The 21,335-nt window shown below is 63.6% G+C and overlaps 1 protein-coding gene across 3 annotated transcripts in view; it reads right to left on the bottom strand.

Moving 5' to 3' along the window:
- SBF1 (SET binding factor 1) overlaps positions 1–21,335 on the bottom strand; it is a 62,527-nt gene that overhangs the window by 24,092 nt on the left and 17,100 nt on the right. For all 3 annotated transcript variants that reach the window (XM_069033514.1, XM_069033504.1, XM_069033494.1), the window contains exons 2-7: positions 11,912–11,997; positions 6,737–6,874; positions 6,229–6,357; positions 4,507–4,617; positions 870–975; positions 352–484 (exon numbers count right to left, since the gene is read on the bottom strand). In XM_069033514.1, the coding sequence (XP_068889615.1) occupies positions 352–484; positions 870–975; positions 4,507–4,617; positions 6,229–6,357; positions 6,737–6,874; positions 11,912–11,997 (703 nt within the window). The remainder of the gene's footprint in view (positions 1–351; positions 485–869; positions 976–4,506; positions 4,618–6,228; positions 6,358–6,736; positions 6,875–11,911; positions 11,998–21,335) is intronic.

The raw sequence follows: 21,335 nt of genomic DNA on the forward strand, positions 1-21,335 counted from the left end.
TCCTGGCCCTGCCCAGGCACCCAACAGCCCCACCCTGGGCATCCCTGGGAGCAGAGCTCTGGCAGCCTCGGGCCGTGCCCATTCCCTGGGGAGCCTGGGCAGTGCCCGGCACCCCCTGAGGGAAGAACCTTTCCTGATCTCCAACCTGACCCTGCCTGGCACAGCTCCTGTCACAGGGAGCAGAGAACATTTTCCAGCACCACTTCCAGTGCCAGAGCCCGTTTTGCTTGGGAGAGGAGGGAAGCAGGGGTGGAAGATTCCCAGTTACTCCCCAGAGCCTGGGGGGCAGCGAGGGTGGGACAGGGACACAGCTGGCACAGCTGGCACAGCTGGAGGCTCAGGGACCCTCACCTGTACTTGAGGGGGAACATGAGAGCCAGGAGGGCCCGGCAGGCGTCTGTCAGCCTCTGGTAGCTGCTGGACAGGAAGAGGATCTTGTGCTCGGTCAGCGCCGCGCAGAACAGGAACAGCACGTTGGTGATGCCTGGGCAGGGCACAGCAGGGGCTCAGGAACAGGGGGATCCCTCTGACAGCCCTCAGGGACCCCTGACCCCACCTGGGCTGCAGCCCCCTCCCCATCCCTGCATCCTGCCAGCAGAGGAGCTCAGCATCCCCCAGAGAGCCACTCCTGGCTGGCCTCTCCTGAGTGGCACAAGGCAGCGGCAGCCCCAGGCTGCTCCTGCAGACCCCAGCCCCAATCCCACCCTCCCGGAAAAGGGGCGGTGCAGCGGGGCCGGGGAAGCTCAGCCCGGACAGAGCTCAGAGCTGCGGGCAGGAGGTGACAGGCAGGGCCCCCGGGTGCCACGGTGGCAGGGTGGGGACGCGGTGGCAGGGTGGGGACACGGTGGCAGGGTGGGGACACGTCTCACCGAGCTGGCGGAAGAGCAGGGCCACGCTGCAGCTGCTGACGGGCAGCGAGTCATTGATGGGGGTCTGGATCACCTGCCTGTCCCCCGCGCCCAGCGAGATCGTCCTCTGCAAGGGAACGCACAGCCGGTCACCAGGGCCACCCGCACAGGGACCGGGACAGGGCAGCGGCAGCCAGACCCCCCCGGCACGGGGCTGGGACCACCGTGCCCCGGCACAACCCCCGTCTGCTGCGGGAACAGGGAACGGGAGGGAAGAGGGGAAGGGAAAGAGAGAAGAAGATGCTGCCCCAGCACCCACTGGGTGCTTGACTGGGTCCCTGGGCTGAGGGGAGGGAGGGGACCTCCTGCAACGCCCCCAGACAGAGCCAGCGACGTCCCAATGGCCCCGGGATCGGCACGGAGATGTGGGACACGACGGCTCTCCGGGACGTGAGGGCTCCCCTGGACTCAAGGGTTCCCCAGGATTTGAGGACTCCCCAGGACCCAAAAGCTCCCCAGGTCATGAGGGGTCCCCAGAACTCGGTGGGGCCTTCAGGTCATGAGGGCTCCCCAGGACCTGAGGGATCTCCAGGACACGAGGGTTCCCCAGGATTCAAAGGCTCCCCAGGACTCAAGAGCCCCCCAGAATGTGAGGGGAATTTGAGCCCCTCCGAGGCCCTTGGAGCCGAGAGCAGCTCCCCTATCCCAGCCCCAGCACCCCGGGCACAGGATCAGTGCTTCTCCCCTGATACCACCTAATATCCCCAGCCCTGAGCTCACCCCAGGGGCACTCACGCATCCCCAGGCTGCCTCCAGGCCCTTCTGCTCCTCCTTCCACACCTCTCCAGGGAAAGCTCCTGCAGTAGCAGCGTTCCCAGTGCAGCCACCTCCCGGCAGGAGCTCCCAGCTCCCGCCAGGAACAGCCCCAAAATCCACGGCTGAGCAGAGCCCGACCCCTTGTCACAACCCCAGCAGGACACCTGGAGAGGTGCGCCTGGAATTCAGCCCCTTCCCAGAGCCCAGGGACACGTCCTGGCTGCCCTTGGGTGGGACACAAGGTGGCCCAGGGCACCCTGAGAGCACCGGGACCGGGGCTGGATCACAGCAATTAACAGAGGCTGCTAACGAGGGGACAGACCCAGAGTGGGGAGAGAAAAGGTGGGAAAAAGAAGGTGGGAAAGAAAAGGAGTTCGTACCACGGCTTCGTCCTCCACGTCAGGCTGAGGTGGGACAGACAGAGAGCACAGTCAGTTAGGACACACGGACAGGGGACAGCGGGACAGGAGAGGAGCTCACAGACAGACACGGACAGGGGACAGGAGAGGAGCTCACAGACAGACACGGACAGGGGACAGCGGGACAGGAGAGGAGCTCACAGACAGACACGGACAGGGGACAGTGGGACAGGAGAGGAGCTCACAGACAGACACGGACAGGGGACAGTGGGATAGGAGAGGAGCTCACAGACAGACACGGACAGGGGACAGGAGAGGAGCTCACAGACAGACACGGACAGCAGCAGGACAGGAGCCCAGACAGACACGGAGTGAAAGCAACGCCTACGGCACCAGGAGGAGCACTGGACACGGCAGGAGAGCAGGAAAAGCACGGGAAGGGAAGTGCCACCACCAAACTGTCCCCCCTGTCACCCAGTGCCCGTTCCCACGGCACAGAGCCACCCTGCCCCAGCTGGGGGCACGGATCTGTGCCAAGCTCAGCGAGCCATGGTGGCAGGAGGAGCCGTCCTGCTCCAGCAGCCGCTCCTGGTCCTGCCGGGAGCAGCCGGATCCGGGCAGATCCCACGGGAAGGGACTGCAAACCCGGGTGGGTGCCTGGCACGGCCGTGGGACGGGCACAGCCCTGGGACGGGCAGCACCTCACTCCGCTCCCCGGGGCACTCGCTCAGGCCTGGCTCCATCCCTGTCCCGCAGACACCCGGAACACCGCGGGCTCTCCTGGGATCGGCGTCGCACTGGGCGCCGGAGGGAGCCCCAAGCCTGCGGCAGCTCCAGCAGCACCTGCCCCAAATCCCGCTGTGACACGGGGTCAGGGAGAGCCCCCTCGGGGTCGGGGCACAGCGGGGAGGAAACCCCGGTCTGGGGACACCAGTGCCCCATGCTGCTGTCCCAGTGCCCCATGCTGCTGTCCCAGTGCCCCGTGCTGCCGTCCCAGTGCCCCATGGAGCTGTCCCAGTGCCCCATGGAGCTGTCCCAGTGCCCTGCGCTGCCGTCCCAGTGCCCCATGGAGCTGTCCCAGTGCCCCGTGCTGCTGTCCCAGTGCCCTGCGCTGCCGTCCCAGTGCCCCATGGAGCTGTCCCAGTGCCCCATGGAGCTGTCCCAGTGCCCCGTGCTGCTGTCCCAGTGCCCCATGGAGCTGTCCCAGTGCCCTGCGCTGCTGTCCCAGTGCCCCATGGAGCTGTCCCAGCGCCCTGCGCTGCTGTCCCAGTGCCCCGTGCTGCTGTCCCAGTGCCCCGTGCTGCTGTCCCAGTGCCCTGCGCTGCCGTCCCAGTGCCCCATGGAGCTGTCCCAGTGCCCCATGGAGCTGTCCCAGTGCCCCGTGCTGCTGTCCCAGTGCCCCATGGAGCTGTCCCAGTGCCCCATGGAGCTGTCCCAGTGCCCCGTGTTGCTGTCCCAGTGCCCCATGGAGCTGTCCCAGTGCCCCATGGAGCTGTCCCAGTGCCCCGTGTTGCTGTCCCAGTGCCCCATGGAGCTGTCCCAGTGCCCCATGGAGCTGTCCCAGTGCCCCGTGTTGCTGTCCCAGTGCCCCATGGAGCTGTCCCAGTGCCCCATGGAGCTGTCCCAGTGCCCCGTGCTGCTCTCCCAGCCTGGCCAAGCCTCCCCCATCGGATCAGCCCGGCTGTGGAATCACTCTTGGCACTCCGTGCTGGGAGGAGCTCAGCTGGGGGGACGGCACATGGGGACACAAGCACACACCCACGGTGACACTGCAGGGGCCAGCAGGACATGAGAGCTCCAGGGCACAGCGCTGCTGTCCCCATCCTCCTGCCAGGGCATCCAGCTGCGCTTTCCCTCTCTGCCATCCCCAAGGAGCCACCCAGCTCCATTGCTGAGCCCAGCTGGCCCCGAGCAGGGGAGGCCGGAGGGACACATGGCTCTGAGGGGACAAGCGGGGGGGTTGGTGGCCTCAGCTCCAGGAGAAGCTGCAGCTCCTGAGGCCCCCAGGCACGGGCACAGGACCTGGCACAGACACGGACACAGCACCAGGCCAGTGCCCTGAGGACAGCTCGAGGCTGCTGTCCTGGCCCTGCTGGCCCGTGTCCCTGCAGCTGTCCCAGCCCCACTCTCACAGATGGCCCGTGAGCACTGGGCTCTGGAGCAGCTCTCCATAGGGCGATCCCACAGGGCTGAGCGCAGAGCCAGAGTCCGGGAGTGCCAGGGAGCAGGGAATGTTTGCATGGATCGAGCAGCACCCACGTGAGCTGCTGGTCTCCCTCCCAAGGCAGCAGGAGCCAGGACATGGAAGCTGCAGCAGGAGCTCCTTGGCTCATTGAGGATCCAAGCGGGATTTGTGCCTGGAAGCACTCGGGAAGGCAGCGGGGCACGGAGCCAGGCGCTGCCCACGGGTCCCCTCGGCTCTGCCAGCACAGGGAGCAGGACTCAGCTGAGCTCTGAGGGGCCAGGGACAGCAGGACACCCACCTGCGCTCCCCCCGTGATGGGGATGGTGCAGGTCAGCAGGTTCCCAATGACGTTCTCCAGGGACACGCTCAGCCCGTCCACGTAGATGGTGTAGATGAGCCCCAGGCTGTTCTGGAGAGGGGAGCAGAGCAGGGATGAGCAGGGCCAGGAGCTGGGGACACGAGCAGGGCTTGTCCCTGGCCACAAACACACCCTGGGAATGCCGCTCCAGGCCTTCCCCCTCCACAGGAGTGGGATATTCCAGCCAGGAGCACGTCCCCATCCCTGCACTGACCCCATGGAGCAGAGGACGTGTCCCCAAGGCCAGGGATCCAGGGAACAGCGCCAAGGGCCTTCCCAAAGCTCCACAAGCAGAGGTGACCGGGCAGCCGGGCTGCTCCAGCTCCCAGCACTCCCAGTCCCACACAAACCCCAGGGAAGGGATGGCGGCAGATCCTTCCCCAGCGAGGGCTGGCTGAGATGCCCAAAATTTGGGCAATGGCCTTGCCAGCACACCTGGACTCTGGTCAGCCCTGGGTGGTCCCTGTGGGCCCCTTCCCACACAGCCAGCCTGTTCCAACTGGGAACCAACAGCAGCCCCGGCTCACAGGGAGTCTGGGGGCACCAGCACAGGGCAGCCCCCAAGACGAGCTGGGAATGAGGATTGGAGGAATTTGTCTTCCAGGCACCCTCAGGGTGTTGTTTTCAAACCATCTGCCCATGGCAGCGAGGAAAAGGGAAAACACAAATACTGGGATTTGGAGAGCAGGGCCAGGGAGGCTCTGGAATGCTGGAATAACAGGGAAGAGCAGGATAAACCCCTGCCCACTGGAATAACAGGGAAGATGAAACTCAGACTCCTGGACTAAACTCAGCTCTGGACTAAGGAGCTGGGAACTGTTTCCATGCAGTCCCAGGGGAGCAGCTGGCAGGACATGTCTGTCTGTGGGAACAAGTGAGGTGACCCCTGTCCCCTGGAGTCACCCCAGCTTTTGCCTGCCAGGACCTCGCTCTGCTCTCCCAGGCTCAGGAAAACAAACAGATCCTGTATTTCAGAGAATTCCCACTCCACAGAAGGCCAGGGATGCCTCCCACTGTGCCAGGCTGCTCCAGCCCCAATGTCCAGCCTGGCCTTGGCCACTGCCAGGGATCCAGGGGCAGCCCCAGCTGCTCTGGGCACCCTGTGCCAGGGCCTGCCCACCCTCCCAGCCAGCAATTCCCAATCTCCCATCCAGCCCTGCCCTCTGCCACTGGGAAGCCATTCCCTGGCTCCTGGCCCTCCAGCCCTTGGCCCCAGTCCCTCTGCAGCTCTCCTGGAGCCCCTTTAGGCCCTGCAAGGGGCTCTCAGCTCTCCCTGCAGCCCTCACTTCTCCAGGCTGGACACTCCCAGCCCCATCCCCATGGATACAATCTGTCGAGCTCCCAGCCCCAGCCCTCTCAAGTCCTTCCCAGGCACACAAAGCAGCACCTTGGAGCCAGCACAGCTGGCACAGACAATGCTCCCAGGAACGGGCTGTTCCTTGCAGTTTTCCCTGAGTGGGGCCGGCAGCTGCTCCATGTCCTGCGGCCGTTCGGGATCAGCGGCAGCTGCCGGCCCCGCAGCTCCGGGGTGCCAAGGGCAGGATGGGGCCAGGCTCCCACGGGGGCTGTGCCAGCGTGTTCCCACTCCCACAGCCAGGAAGGCTTTCCCAGCACAGCTCCCCTCTCCCCCGAGCACGATGGCTGTCCCCATCCCCGACTCACCCGGAACACCTCGGCGTGGTCCAGCCGCGACACCAGCACCAGGCTCTTGGGGGCGAAGAGCTGGGCAGGCTGCACGGGGGCCGAGGCCTCCTCCTCCTCCTCCTCACCATTCCTGGTGTGGCTCTGGGGCTGAGGAGACACAAACCAGCGTGGGCTGGGGGTTACAGGGTGCCCTTCCCTCTCCTGAGCACCCAGTGCCAGCGTCCGGATTCCCCAGGCCCAGGGAAGGCAGAACCCCTTGGTAGAGCTAAATCCAGCTGGGTGCTTCCCTATCAGCACTGCTGACCACCCTTCCCACCTATCCATGGATTCCTGTGGCACAGGGAAGGCAGAACCCCTTGGTAGAGCTAAATCCAGCTGGGTGCTTCCCTATCAGCACTGCTGACCACCCTTCCCACCCATCCATGGATTCCTGTGGCACAGGGAAGGCAGAACCCCTTGGTAGAGCTAAATCCAGCCGGATCCTTCCCTGCCAGTCCCTGTCCCCGTGTCCCCACATCCCCGGTACCTGCGGGCTCTCCACGGCCTCCCAGAAGGTGAAGCAGGCGCAGTAGTGCCGCTCCGAGTTGATGTCGGTCAGCACGGCCACGAAGAAGGTCGGGGGGTTCCTCTCGGGGAAGAGCTGCCACCCGCTGGGCTGGCAGAACTGCGGAGGGACGGCAGCGGGCTCGGGGGGTGCCAGCCCTCACCCCACACCGGGTGATCCCAACCCGACCCCCCAGTCCAACGTTGCCCGTGGGGAAGGGCAGCTCCACGGTCCGGGAGCAGGGAGAGCACGGGGCAGAGCTCCCCAGGCTCCTGGAACCTCCCAACCCCGCTGGACGGGCTCTGGGAATTCCCAAATCCCCTCCTGGGGGCAAGCAGGGCCAGTGGCACCCCCTCCTGTCCGCAGGGACAGCAAGAGTGCCTGGAGAACCCCGAACTGGGAGGAATTGTGACGGGACAGTCCAGCTGGGCCGGGCTGGGCTGGGGCTCCTGGCACCGAGACCCCCAGGATCAATGGGGTTTGCACAGCCCCCCACGGCACTGAGACCCCAAACTCTGCACAGCCCCACAGCACCAAGATCCCCAGGCTCTGCACAGCCCCCCAAACCCTGCACACCCCCAGCCCGCCGTGTGCCACACATCCCATGCCAGCACCACCCAGAGCCCAGAAGGAAAGGGGACACGTGGGACACGGCCCTGGAGTGGCTCCGGGAGGTGGCACCACTCCCCCGGGACAAACACCGGCCCGGCTGTGCCATCGTCACCGCACCAGCTGCTGGCACTGCCCAAAGCCCCGCCCAGGGCCGGGGTAATTCCAGCCCGTGGCCCCAGGACTCCGCCAGCTTCCCGGGTCTCAGGGGGTTTTTCCTTATTTCCTCAGGGCTGCATTTGGCTGCTGGGGAGCTGTGGAAAATTCCCGAGGCGCGGGCCAGCCCGGCTCCTCGCGGGGCTCGCTGAGGACACGGGGAATTCAGCACATCCCGGGATGAGAATGAGGTACTGGGACCTGGCATGCACAGGAATCCTGCTCCAGCTCCCTCAGGAGAATCCAAGGCGGTTTCCCAGCTGACCACCACTCCCCGTGCTCACAGTGCCCACGGATCCCCCTCTCCTGCCCAGGAGGAGCCCACGGGACAGGAGCTCAGCCTTGTCCGGATCCTCGGGATGGCAGCAGGAGGGAGGGGAGGAAAAAGCACCCAGGGAGCTGCATCCCAGATTCTGTGTCCCTGAAAAGCGGCATCCGGGGCCTCTCCATCCCAGTGCCTCCTGCCTGGGTCCCGGCTGGAGCTCAGGGGAAGGTTTGGCTCAGCAGGACATCGGGATGAGCACACGGTGTCACTGTCGGGGTGCCACTGTCCCTGCGTGGGAGTTCCCCCTCACTGCTCCCAGCCACACAGAGCTCTCCAGAGATCTCCTGGCACTGCGGGAATGAGGAGCCCAGAGCACGTGGAGCTGCTGGGGAACAGATCAGGGAATCCTGGAATGGTTGGGCAGAAGGGACCTCAGAGCCCCTCCAGTGCCAGCCCTGCCATGGCAGGGACACCTCCCACTGTGCCAGGCTGCTCCAGCCCCAATGTCCAGCCTGGCCTTGGGCACTGCCAGGGATCCAGGGGCAGCCACAGCTGCTCTGGGAATTCCATTCCAGCCCCTTCCCACCCTCCCAGCCAGGAATTCCTTCCCAAGATCCCATCTAAATCTCCCCTCTTTTAGTTTAAAACCATCCCCCTTGTCCCGGGTCCCAGCCAGCATTCCCGAGTGTCACATCCCAGACAGGGATGCACTCCAGGACCGTGGTGTCACCCTTTCCTGCAGGGACAGGAGCGGTGGGAGGCCTTGGACACCCACCAAGCCACCTGGGAATTCTCCCCAAGCTGTGGGATATGGAGTCAGCTTCCTAAAAACGGCACCTGCTGAGAGGATGGGTCACCTCAAACCAGCAGGTGACACCTGGATCAGGTGGCACCGTGGGAGCACACGGAAATGCCGGAGTCGCTCCCAGCCCAGCCTGAGCTCACTCAATCCCACCCGGATAACTCATCCTGCAGGAGCCCCGTGACATCATCCCCCCCGCCCCACCTCACCCAGATCCTCCAGGAAGGAAAACCACGGGAATGGGCACAGCTGGCAGGGGCAGGACAGGTGTCCCCCGGGGTCAGCCCGACCTGGCCAATGGTGGCACCCGGCGCTCGGCCACCCTGAAGTGCCACAGGTGAAGGGAGGCAAAGCCACAGATCCCCACAGATAGAGCAGGATCATGAAATTGCTTGGGTTGGAAAACGCCCTCAGAGCCCATCCAGTCCAACCATCCCCAGCTCTGCCGAGGCCACCACTGCCCATGTCCCCAAGTGCCACATCCACAGGGCTTTGAAATCCCTGCAGGGATGGGGACTCCAGCCCTGCCCTGGGCAGCTGGGCCAGGGCTGCACAGCCCTTTCCAGGAGGAATTTTCCCAATCTCCACCCTGAGCCTCCCTCAGGCCATTCCCTCTCTCCTGTCCCTGTTCCCTGGGAGCAGAGCCTGACCCCCTGGCTGCCCCCTCCTCCCTCACCAGTTCTTCCCCAGTTACTCCACAGCCTTTCCCAAGGATTCTCAGGTGAGGAGCCCGCCCGTGATGTCCCAAGCCATGCTCCTGGGCATTTATTTTTCCTGCTGGTCCCACCCAGGGGGCAGCGTGGGGATGCCTCTCCTCCCTCTGGAGTGTTCCCGAAACAGCCGCCGGCTCCGAGGGCTCGGCTACGGCGGCCGCCCCGGGTGAGGCTCAGCCACCAGTGCCCAAACACAACCAGCAGTGTTCCCATCTTCTGGCAGTGGAGACTCCCAGCCTGTCCCAATCCCTCCTGTCCCAACAATCCCCTTCAGTCGGGGCTGGACACAGCGATTTCCTACAGACACCTCTGACCTGGCCCTGGGAGCAAACCTTGGACATGGCTGTGCTCACCTCATCAAGGAATCCTGGAATGGCTGGGTGGGAAAGAACCTCAAAGCCCATCCAGTGCCAGCCCTGCCATGGCAGGGACACCTCCCACTGTGCCAGGCTGCTCCAGCCCCAATGTCCAGCCTGGCCTTGGCCACTGCCAGGGACCCAGGGGCAGCCCCAGCTGCTCTGGGAATTCCATTCCAGCCCCTGCCCACCCTCCCAGCCAGCAATTCCCAATTCCCAATCTCCCATCCAGCCCTGCCCTCTGGCACTGGGAAGCCATTCCCTGGCTTCTGGCCCTCCAGCCCTTGGCCCCAGTCCCTCTGCAGCTCTCCTGGAGCCCCTTTAGGCCCTGGAAGCTGCTGGATGTCCAGGAATGCTGGCAGAGGTGGAGCAGGTCTGGACACATCCAGCAGGTGCCAAAACCATCCCAGAGCTGCCCCAGGACACAGAAGATCCCAGACTGAGACCTGTGCGATCATGGCATGGAAGGACACAAGGCCCAGTGCCAAGGAAGGATCCAAAAGGGAGAGTGGGAATGGCCCTGAGCCTCACTGGAGCACAGAGAGCCCCTGGATTTCCAGGAATCTCCACTCCCACCCCTCCTTGTGCAGCCGATCCCACCGGGATCCCTCTGTTCCAGCAGTGACCCAGCTGCTCCCTGGGAATGCCCTCCCCAGGCAGGGCACAGCTCTGGCAGGCAGGGAGAGGCTCCCACAGTGATTTATCTGCATCCTGTGCCTGTCCCCAGAGGAACTCCATCCATTACAACGAGACATTCCCGTTGGGAATTGCTGCCAGACACTGCGCTCGGCCAGGAGCTCCAAACCCCATCTCCCTGCACACCCCGGGAACCCTTTTTTCCCCCAAAAGCTGTTGGCAGGATCAGCCCTAACCGCAGTGCCATGTGCCCCCCAGCCCCGGGATGGGCTCCCGCGGATTTTTGGGGCTGCCTTGGGATCAGCCCCGCGCGCTGCTCCCCCGGGACACCCGCACAGCTTGTGGAACCACCCCTGGCCCCCAACAGGACAGGGCTCCAACTGTTTAAATTCCAGGGATTTTTTGGCTGGACAGTTTGACCCTTGGGAAAAAAAGCAGCTTTGCTCCTGCTTGGGACGGTTCCCAAGTCCCCGCAGACACCAGGAAACTCGGAGCAGAAAATTAAAAATAACGTTGTGTTTTTGCCTCGGATGAAACAGCCTGAGCAGGTCCCAAATTGTGCTGGAATTTCAGGGAACACGCGATGGGAAGAGGAGCTGGACACTGCCAGTCCCAGTGACAATGGGAAGAGGAGCCAGGGGCCCCAGTGACCCCAGTGACAATGGGCAGGGACACCTCCCACTGTGCCAGGCTGCTCCAGCCCCAATGTCCAGCCTGGCCTTGGGCACTGCCAGGGATCCAGGGGCAGCCACAGCTGCTCTGGGAATTCTATCCCAGCCCCTCCCCACCCTCCCAGCCAGGAATTCCTGCCCCATATCCCATCTAAAGGTTTTCCAGCCCTGGCACAGCTGCCCAGGGCAGTGCTGGAGTCCCCATCCCTGCAGGGATTTCAAAGCCCTGTGGATGTGGCACTTGGGGACATGGGCAGTGGTGGCCTTGGCACCACTGATTGCACTAAGTGGGCTCAGAGGGATTTTCCAATCCAAATAAATCCATGATTCCATGAACTCCAGGGGCAAGGGAGCAGCTTCCAGAGGGGGTCTGGCAGTCTGTCCCAGCCCACCCTTGTCACTGGGAATGGAGCTCCAGCCCCTCCCTCAGGGCCCTCAGAGCTCCAGGGCAGGGACTGGGAAGAGCTTCCACTCCAGCTCCGCAATGAGGGGAACAACGCCACTGTCCTGGATTAGCTGGAGCCGGTCTGGAGGATCCCCACAGCAGCACATCCCAGAATGACCCACTCCGAGCTGGCCCCAGAGCTCTCCCGAGAGCCGGTGACCGTGTCCGGAGGGCTGGGAGGATCCAGCCAGGGCAGGGCACCGGGAAAGGCCTGGCCATGCTCCTGAGGGGCTGTGGACACCAAGGCTGCATCCACAGCTCCTCCAGGAGCCATTCCAGCATCCCAGCGGCTGATCCCAGAAAAGGAGGGGTAGCAGAGGCCGTGACAGGAGCCAGCACGGCGGATCCCACCGTTTCTGGAGAGTTCCAGAGCTGGAGCTGCATCCAGGGCAGGTGGGAACTGCTCCCTCATGGCCCCCCAGTCACACCCTGTGGGACATGTCCCGGTGTCCCCCCTGGTGTCCCCCTGATGTCCCCCTGGTGTCCCCGGGGGCAGCCACTCACCAGCTCGATGCCCTGTGGGAAGGGGTTGTCCTCCCAGTCCTTCTCCGGGAAGCGCTGCAGGATCTGTCCCTGCCCATCCCCGCTCCCTGCGGAGACAAGACTGGATTAGAGGGCAGCAGGTACCCCCCACCCCACGCCGGGAATGCCAGGCTGGAACAACACCGGGATGCTCCAGCTCTCCAGGGCCAGGGCAGCGCAGGACAGAGCCCGGCCCTTGCGCAGGCTCAGCAGCACTGCCCGCTCCAGCAGGGAACAGCGGGGATTCCAAGGGAGCCCGGAGCACACAGCTCCCAGAGCCTCATCTGGAGCTGGGAACGGCCCTGGAGCAGCAGCTCCGGTCCTGCTCCAGCCAGAACTTCCTTCCCTGTGATGCCAACACGGACAGCACCCCCCGATCCGAGCTGCCCTTCCCTGCTCCTCATCTCCCTGCTGCCCTTTCCCCACACAATTCTGGCCCGGGATTTGCTTTCGGGTTCCCGACAGCTCCTGCTTCCCCGGGGCTTTATGGAGCCCTGGCAGCACTCCAAACCCTCACCTGCCCCCCAGCCCACACCATTCCAGACCCTAAATCCTTGAGTTTCCCAATGGAGCTGCCCTGGACAGCAGGGCAGGGGGGAATTCCGGGAGCAACCAGCTCTGGGCCAGCCTGAGGTGCTGGTGGAACCAACTGCTCCTGTCACAGCCCCTGCCAGGCTGCCCACGTCCTTCCAGAGACACAGCCGCTCATGGATCCAGCTGGGAATCACAAATCCCGAGGATTCTGGCCTAGCCACGAGGGCAGGCAGCCCCGGGACGGGGAGAGGGGGGATATTGCAGCCCCTCCAGAGCTGCTGAGGGATTATCGCAGCTCTAGGGGACCACCCGGGGCATCTCCCATCCCGGCTGGCTTTGGGAGCCGGGTCCTGGCCATGGAATTCGGCTGGGAAAGCAGGAGGAGCACCAGGGAAGGGCTATTTTGGGAGCCCAGCCGTGTCCCCAGGGCCCTGCTGACCGCCCGGTAGCCACAGCTGGATTTAGCAGGACCAGGAGAGGGAAAGGGAAAGGGGCCATTTATAGCCCCAGGCCCAAAATGGAAAGGTCGGAGCCAAACTGGGCACCGAATACCCACAGGGACTGAGTTAACAGGGATTGTGTCAACCAGATCCTGCCTGGCCACGTGCTCCCACACCACAGCCCTGCTCCCACAGCCCTGCTCTGCCACCACGTCCCTCTGGAGGCACCCCTGGCTCCGAGAGCTCCCAGCCCTGGCAAAGGCTGCCTGCTCCCAGTGCCCGGGGCCTGGCTCAAGCTCCAGACAGGAAAATCCCTTGAGATCCACACTTCAGGATTACAGCTCCAATAGCTCCAAGCTGTGCCCTCCCCATCCAGCCCTGCCACGGCTCCACTGGAACATCCTCAGTTAAAGGGAAACCGATACAAGATCAGGGAGTCCTGGAATGGGTTGGGGTGGAAAGGGCCTCAGAGCCCCTCCAGTGCCAGCCCTGCCATGGCAGGGACACCTCCCACTGTGCCAGGCTGCTCCAGCCCCAATGTCCAGCCTGGCCTTGGCCACTGCCAGAGATCCAGGGGCAGCCCCAGCTGCTCTGGGCACCCTGTGCCAGGGCCTGCCCACCCTCCCAGCCAGCAATTCCCAATTCCCAATCTCCCATCCAGCCCTGCCCTCTGGCACTGGGAAGCCATTCCCTGGCTCCTGGCCCTCCAGCCCTTGGCCCCAGTCCCTCTGCAGCTCTCCTGGAGCCCCTTTAGGCCCTGCAAGGGGCTCTGAGCTCTCCCTGGAGCTTCTCCTCTCCAGGTGAGCACCCCCAGCTCTCCCAGCCTGGCTCCAGAGCAGAGGGGCTCCAGCCCTGGAGCAGCTCCGGGGCCTCTCTGGACTCTCTCCAGCAGCTCCAGGTCCTGCTGCTGTGTCCCCAGGGCTGGGGCAGCTCTGCAGGTGGGGTCTCACCTGAGGGGCACAGGGGCAGAATCCCCCCTCCCCTGCTGCCCACTGGGATCAGCCCAGCGCTGGGGGGGTCTCAGGGTCATCATCCTCAACACAAACAAAAATCATTCCAAGGGCTGTTGAGAACAATGGGAATCTTGACCCCAGGGTTTTCCCAGAGCCAGGAGCTGCCACTCTGCAGCCAGCTGCGGGCAGGTACATCCTGATTTAGGGACTGTCACGACCAGCCTGACTCGGGAACCCTGGACACCCCCGGCACTTCCCTCAGCTGCTCCTCGGGCAGCCCGGGCCCAGCTTTCCCACTTCCCACCATTCAGCTCCGTATCGGGCCGTGGGATCGGCGCGTCCCTTCCTGCCCGGGAGAGCTGGACCTGCCCCATCCATTCTCCTGCCATCCCAGCTGAGACTGGGAAAGCAGGAGATTCCTGGGAAAACACGTGTGCCTGTGAACCTCGGCCTCCCCGCAGCTGCTGCGCCGCTCCTTCCTTCCTGCCACTCCTGCGGGGCTGGGGGACACCTGGGGGAGCCCGGCCCCTCCCCGGCTGCGCTGGCAAGGGCACGGGATGTTGTTGTGACACAGGAAATTCTAAATAAGCCCAGGGTTAAACACTGGGCTGAGCCACGGCACAGGATGACCCCGGCTGGGAGCGCCGGCACGCCGGGACACTGCCGGACACTGCCGGGAACGGCCGCTGCTCCGGACAGGGGTCATGGACACACGAGCGCCGTCCCTCGCTCCCAGCGGCCCCGAAATGATGGGACAAGAGGAGCTGGGCCTGAGCACTGCGCAGAGACCCAGCCAGGCATCCGCCTCCCCAGCCTGGAGTGTTCCCAGACCCTGCAGGAGGTGCCCATCGACCCTGGAAAATCCCTGGTGGGTTCACAGGAGGGCCACGGCAGCCCCAGTCCATCCCAGCCCCACAGCCAGGGAAGCCACGGGGTCAGGACAGGGAACCGGCCTTGCAGCGGCTCCTGCAGCCCTTCCCTGAGGAGCTGGGTGCAATGGAGAGAGGGGAGAAGGGAATTTTCACAGGGATTTTAGGCAAAAGAGCTTATTTGGAACGAGCCCTGTGCCACCCCTCACACTCAACAGCCTCTGCTGAGGGTGACCAAGAGCACAGGGAGGTGTTTCACCACCAGCACGGGACCACTGGAAAGGGTCAGTCCAGCCAGTCCCAAGGAAAGGGTCCTCTGCAGGCCTGGACACGACTCCCACACCCCCGAACCGCAGAAATTCGGGATGAGATCGTCCAGGGGAACACAAAGCTCGGACAACACAGCTCAGCGCTGGAGCTGGCACAGGTCACCCAGAGCAGCTGGGGCTGCCCTGGATCCCTGGCAGTGCCCAAGGCCAGGCTGGACATTGGGGCTGGGAGTAGCCTGGCACAGTGGGAGGTATCCATGGAACTGGATGAGCCTTAAGGTCCTTCCCACCCAAACCATTCCACAATTCCACGTCCTCCCCGCAGGAACCAGAGTTGCTCCAGCCCTCCTTTCCCCCCCACTCCAACCTGGAGATCATGTCCAGCCAGGAGAGAGCATGGAACCACTTTAAAAACATTCAGTTACTTCAGGTATCTCAAATTATTCCAGAAATGGTCATTTCGCACCATTCATGATTCTCCAGCTCCCCCCAGCTTCGGGGGCAGCTTTATCCCTGCCTGCAAGTGTCAGCTGAGGCTTCCGAGAGCTCCTTGCTGCAAGAATTATTTATAAACTCAGCTGCTTTAAAGCACCAGAAAACTCTCGGTGCTCCAAAGCCCTGCCTGGAGTCCCCGAGGTGGCTCCTGCACAGGCAGGGACAGAGCAGGCACGAGGCCACACAACCTGCCAGGACCTGGAGCTGCTGCCAAGGGCCCTCGGAGCCAAGTGCTGATCCCAGCCCAGCCCGGAGCTGCTCCAGCACGGAGCAGGGCGCTAATGGGGCTCCTGGAACGAGGCAGGATCCACGTATCCCTGTGGCAGCATCAAAGAGGGATTGGGAAATGGCCCGCAAGCCCTGGGAGCGATTGCATCAACCAACGCCAACCAACGCCAACCAACGCCAACCAACGCCAACCAACGCCAACCAACGCGGCGGGAGCGGTGCCAGCAATCCCTGCCCCACCCCTGAAAACACTCCAGGTCAGGCTGGACACTGGGGCTGGAGCAGCCTGGCACAGTGGGAGGTGTCCCTGCCATGGCAGGGCTGGCACTGGAGGGGCTCTGAGGTCCCTTCCCACACAGCCATTCCAGGATTCCTGGGTGTGTCTCACCAACCTGAGCACAGCCAGCCCATCCCTCACCCCTCTGTTCACTGGGAATCATCACCTGAGTGGGGAGCTGGGATATTCCAGCCCTGGCCATCAGCTCCTCCCTCCCAGAGAGCGAGAGCAGGGCACGGACAGGGACTGAGCCATCCCACCCCATCCCATCCCATCCCGGCCCTGCAGCCCCCCGCCCCCAAGCCCACCCAGAACAACACCCGAGTGTCTGCTCCGGGGACAAAGGGGCCTCTGTTCCCTGTGACGTGTTCCCGCCGGGGGGACGGAGAATGGCTTTTCTATGGAGGGAACAAAGGGGCCGTGTGTGGGGCTGGGGGTGGCCCCGCTGCTCCGGCCACCGCCAGGAAAGCCCACCCGGCCCAGGGCAAGCACACGGTCCCTGTCCCCGCTCCTGGCCACTGGCACCCACCAGCATGGGATGGGACAGCCCTGTCCCCACCAGCACCAACGGTGGGCGCTGGCAGCTCCCTGTGCCAGCCACGGCAGCTCCCAGGATCATCCCTGAGGCTGGAAAAGCCCTCCAAGGTCACCAAATCCCAGCTGTGCCCGATGCCCACCTTGGCCCCAGCCCAGAGCCCTGAGTGCCGCCTCCAGGAATTCCTTGGACACCTGCAGGGATGGGCACTCCAAACCTCCCTGGGCAATGTAATCCCCGTTCCAGTGCTGGACAATCCTTTCCATGGGGAAATTCTCCCTGAAGTGGCACTTACTGGACTCCAGTGGCCCCTCCACCTGTCCCAAGGCCACACCCCTCCTGTGGCACGGCTGCTGTGCCCCGTGAACGGGACAGGAGAATGAAAAGACCCAAGGAATAATATCCCACTCGTGGTTCTCTCTCCACGTTGCAGTGCAACTCCATGGGACAGGGAGCTCGGGAAGGACAAAGCCCTTCCCAGACAGCAGGAACCTGCAGGAGCAGGGTGACAGGAACACCTCTGGCTCTGCCAGTGGGATTTGGAGAGGATTTGGGGCAAAAGTCTCCACAACGTCACATCCGGAACAGCAATTCCTGTCCTGAGTGCAGCTAAAAAAAGGGAAAAACTTAGGGAAAAGCACCTCATTCCGTGTTTATGGTCACCTCGGTGATGTCTGAGGATGTGCTTGACCCGCTGGACACAGGGAAGATAAGGATCACCCAGGGATGATAAGGATCACCCACAGCCTGGGACACGGAGCTGGGCGACGAAGCAAACTGTCTGCATGCAATTCCAGGCTGGAAAAGCCCCATCCAGCCATGGAATGCTTCCCACAGGAGGCAAACCCCTGCACCCCAGGGCCACTCGCTCCCAGTTACAACATCCGGGAGCAGCATCAGGGGGACACCACTGCCCGGCCAGAGCGGGGTGCTGCGACTGGGGGCATTCCCAGCACAGCACTTCCACGGAGCACGGCTCCCATTCCCAATGGATTTCAGGGAATCATGGTTTTGGGAGGCTCTGGATGAGCCAAACGGGGTGTTTGTAGGGAGCTGAAATAAGGGAGGTGAAGGAGGGGCCAGCGCTGTGGCCCCTCACCCTGGCTCAGTCCTGTCCCGGGAGGTCATCATTCCTCAAACCTCTCTCCAATCCCTCTCAGCCTCAGGAGCAGTGTTGGAGAGAGCCATCTCCCACTGGATGCAGCCCAGGGGCAGCGCCAGGTGCCCTGCCAGGACCTGGGGGTGCAGACTCCCAGGGATCAGGGACGCTGGCAAATCCTTGGCACAGAGTGCGGCTGGAAAATCCCAGGAGCCTGGGGAATGTGGGGTTCTCTGTTCTCCCACCAGCCCGGATCCTGCAGGAAGATCCACTCAGATCCCCCTACGCAGAGGAATCCACTGCTTATCCCACACACAGCACTTTGGGGATGGCACTCAGGACACGTCCCAAAGGGTCAGGGAAGATCCCGGGATCTGGGAATGGTGGGTGAAGAGGGAGCAGCTGGGTATGGAATCACCGCTGTCCTGGCAGGGGACAGATCCTGAGAGATTCCCACCATCCCCACACAGACCTGGGCTGGGAGCGCTCGGCACGGCCCGGGCAGAGCCCGGCTGCTCCCTGATGCCGTGCCAAGGGAGAGCCGTGTTTATCTTTGGAAACATTAAGGCAGGAGAGGAAGTAATTACATTTAAAAAACCCCGCCTGCTTCCGAGAGCTCGGCCCAGGAAAGCGCTGCGGGCCCGGAGCGTTCCTGGCAGCGAGACACGGACACGGCCCCGCAGCTGCCGCTGCTCGCCCAGAGCCACGGCTGGAGCAGGAAGCTTTTCCATAAATCCCTGGGGGACACGGCCCCACAGCGCCTCAAACTGCCTCAAACTGCCTCAAACCGCCTCAAACCGCCTCAAACCGCCTCAAACCGCCTCACGCACGTGGCAGGAGCCAGAGTTCACTTTGGAGGAGCCCTCCAGGAGCACTGGAAGCTGTGAGGGCCAAGGAGCTGCTTTAAGGGATCCCAGGTGACCTCAGAAGGTCCCATTGGACCCCAAATTCTCTGGGATTCTACCAAGAGCAGCCAGGTGACAGTGACACCCAACTGGGTGGAGAATGCCCAGGAGGGGCTCCAGGAGAGCTGCAGAGGGACTGGGGACAAGGCATGGAGGGACAGGACACAGGGAATGGCTTCCCAGTGCCACAGGGCAGGGCTGGATGGGAGATTGGGAATTGGGAATTGCTGGCTGGGAGGGTGGGCAGGCCCTGGCACAGGGTGCCCAGAGCAGCTGGGGCTGCCCCTGGATCCCTGGCAGTGGCCAAGGCCAGGCTGGACATTGGGGCTGGAGCAGCCTGGGACGGTGGGAGGTGTCCCTGCCATGGCAGGGCTGGCACTGGAGGGGCTCTGAGGTCCCTTCCCACCCAGACATTCCATGACTCCATGATTCCATGACCTCGAGCTGGCTGGGCGCTGTGGCTCAGTTCCCCCTGGAGGAGGATCCCAGTGTCCATCGGGAGCGCTGCTGTCCGGCCGCGGCTCCATGGCCAGAGCTGCTAAAAGCGTTTTGGGGAGAAACCTCTGCTATTTTTACCTGATGCCAAATCCCAGCTGCCTCCCAGGGGAGCCATTCCCAGCTCCCCTGGCACCCCAGGTGATAATTACAGGGCTGCCAACATTTACCCACGGCCTAAAAACAGCCCTGGCTGCTCCCATGGCCCCTCCTGCCCTGAAGGAAAAATATGTGGGAATTATGGAATGGGTTGGGTGGGAAGGGACCTCAGAGCTCCTCCAGTGCCAGCCCTGCCATGGCAGGGACACCTCCCACTGTGCCAGGCTGCTCCAGCCCCAATGTCCAGCCTTTCCTTGGCCACTGCCAGGGATCCAGGGGCAGCCCCAGCTGCTCTGGGCACCCTGTGCCAGGGCCTGCCCACCCTCCCAGCCAGCAATTCCCAATCTCCCATCCAGCCCTGCCCTCTGGCACTGGGAAGCCATTCCCTGGCTCCTGGCCCTCCAGCCCTTGGCCCCAGTCCCTCTGCAGCTCTCCTGGAGCCCCTTTAGGCCCTGCAAGGGGCTCTCAGCTCTCCCTGGAGCTTCTCCTCTCCAGGTGAGCACCCCCAGCTCTCCCAGCCTGGCTCCAGAGCTGTTCCCAGCCGGCAAAGGGATGCACAGGGACAGTGGGACAGGATCCAGCCACAGAGCAGCTCCAAGCTCCAGGACAAAAGGCCTCAGTGCCAGCCGCTCTCCCGTCCGAGCCGGGCAATTCCCTGCAGAGCAGCCAAGGACAGAGGGAAACCCCAAACCCAAGCCCCAGCCAGGGCTGTGCCTCACGGATCACACGCGGGTGCCCAAGTCCCTCCCTGCTCCGTCCTGCCAGGGAACAGGGAATGATCCAAGCCCTGGCTCAGTTAGTCTCGACCCTACAGGGATCATTTCCCCCTGGGCTCTGCCAGCATCAACATCTCCCACGAGGGCAGAAGGAGCTTTTGTTCCCTGGTCCCACACAGGCGGCAGCCGCAGGGCCGGAGCTGCCGCCGGAGCGTGGCACATCCAGGGGGGAAACTGCAGGGAGGGACAATGACAGAAACGGCCGGGTAGGAACGGAGAAGTGGGAATCAGGTCAGATTCCACAGGGGCCTCAGGCTGGCTCGGCAGCACCAGAGCCACCAGAACTGCAAAGGGAGGAAATGTCCCATCAATACAGGAACTTCGAGAATTCCTTGAGAACACCACTGAGGGGTCCCCAAGTGCCACATCCGCATGGCTTTGAAATCCCTGCAGGGATGGGCACTCCAAACCTCCCTGGGCAGCTGTGCCAGGGCTGGACATTCCCCAACATCCACCCTGCCCCTCTCCTGGCCCAGCCTGAGGCCGTTCCCTCTCTCCTGTCCCTGTTCCCTGGGAGCAGAGCCCGACCCCCCTGGCTGCCCCCTCCTGTCAGGGACTTGTGCAGAGCCACAAGGTCCCCCCAGAGCCTCCTTTGCTCCAGCCTGAGCCCCTTTCCCAGCTCCCTCAGCCGCTCCTGGGGCTCCAGACCCTTCCCAGCTCCGTCAGCCGCTCCTCACAGGATCTGTGCTGCAGAAGGGAATCCCCTCCCTGAGGGAGGGCCCTCGCCAGCGAGGAGGAAGAGGCCGACACCAAGGGGAACTGAAACCCCACTGACCACAGACTGCCCCAGGATGGGGAAGTGACCCCGCCCTGGAGCCCTCAGCTTCCTCATCGGCATTTCCCAGAGAACCAGGGAATTTTCTGAAGCAGGTACAGCTCCCACAGAGCACTGGCAGCCCCGGAGCCTGGAGCTGTCCCTCAGCCTGACCCCACAGCCCTGAGAGAAGCCCTGCTCTGCCCAGGCTTGGGAACACCAATCCCTGCTCCCCAAACCCCATGGCACACATGACCCCAGAGGGTCCAGCCGTGGTCCCAGTCCTGCCTCAGTGACCTGGAGCAGCTCCTCACCTCTAATCCTTGGGAATGAGCAGGGAGGTGGGAATGGAAGCGCCACAGAGTGCTGCCAGCTCTGAGCCCGGCCGGGGCTTAGCGCGTTCCCAGCAGCTCCTGCTAATGCTCCCAACGGATCCCACCAACACCCAGGTCCCCCAAACCCACCTCATCCCCCCCACAGATTATCTGGGAAGCCTGGGACAGGCCGGGATGAGTCCTGAGGTCACAGAGCCGAGTGGTTCTTCCCCAGAGGGTGCTGGGCACTGCCCAGGCTCCCCAGGGAATGGGCACGGCCCGAGGCTGCCAGAGCTCCAGGAGTGCTCGGACAGTGCTGCGAGGGATGCCCAGGGTGGGGTTGTTGGGGTGTCTGTGCAGGGCC

Source organism: Aphelocoma coerulescens, chromosome 1A (assembly GCF_041296385.1).
Source record: "Aphelocoma coerulescens isolate FSJ_1873_10779 chromosome 1A, UR_Acoe_1.0, whole genome shotgun sequence".
NCBI classification, from domain to species: domain Eukaryota; kingdom Metazoa; phylum Chordata; class Aves; order Passeriformes; family Corvidae; genus Aphelocoma; species Aphelocoma coerulescens.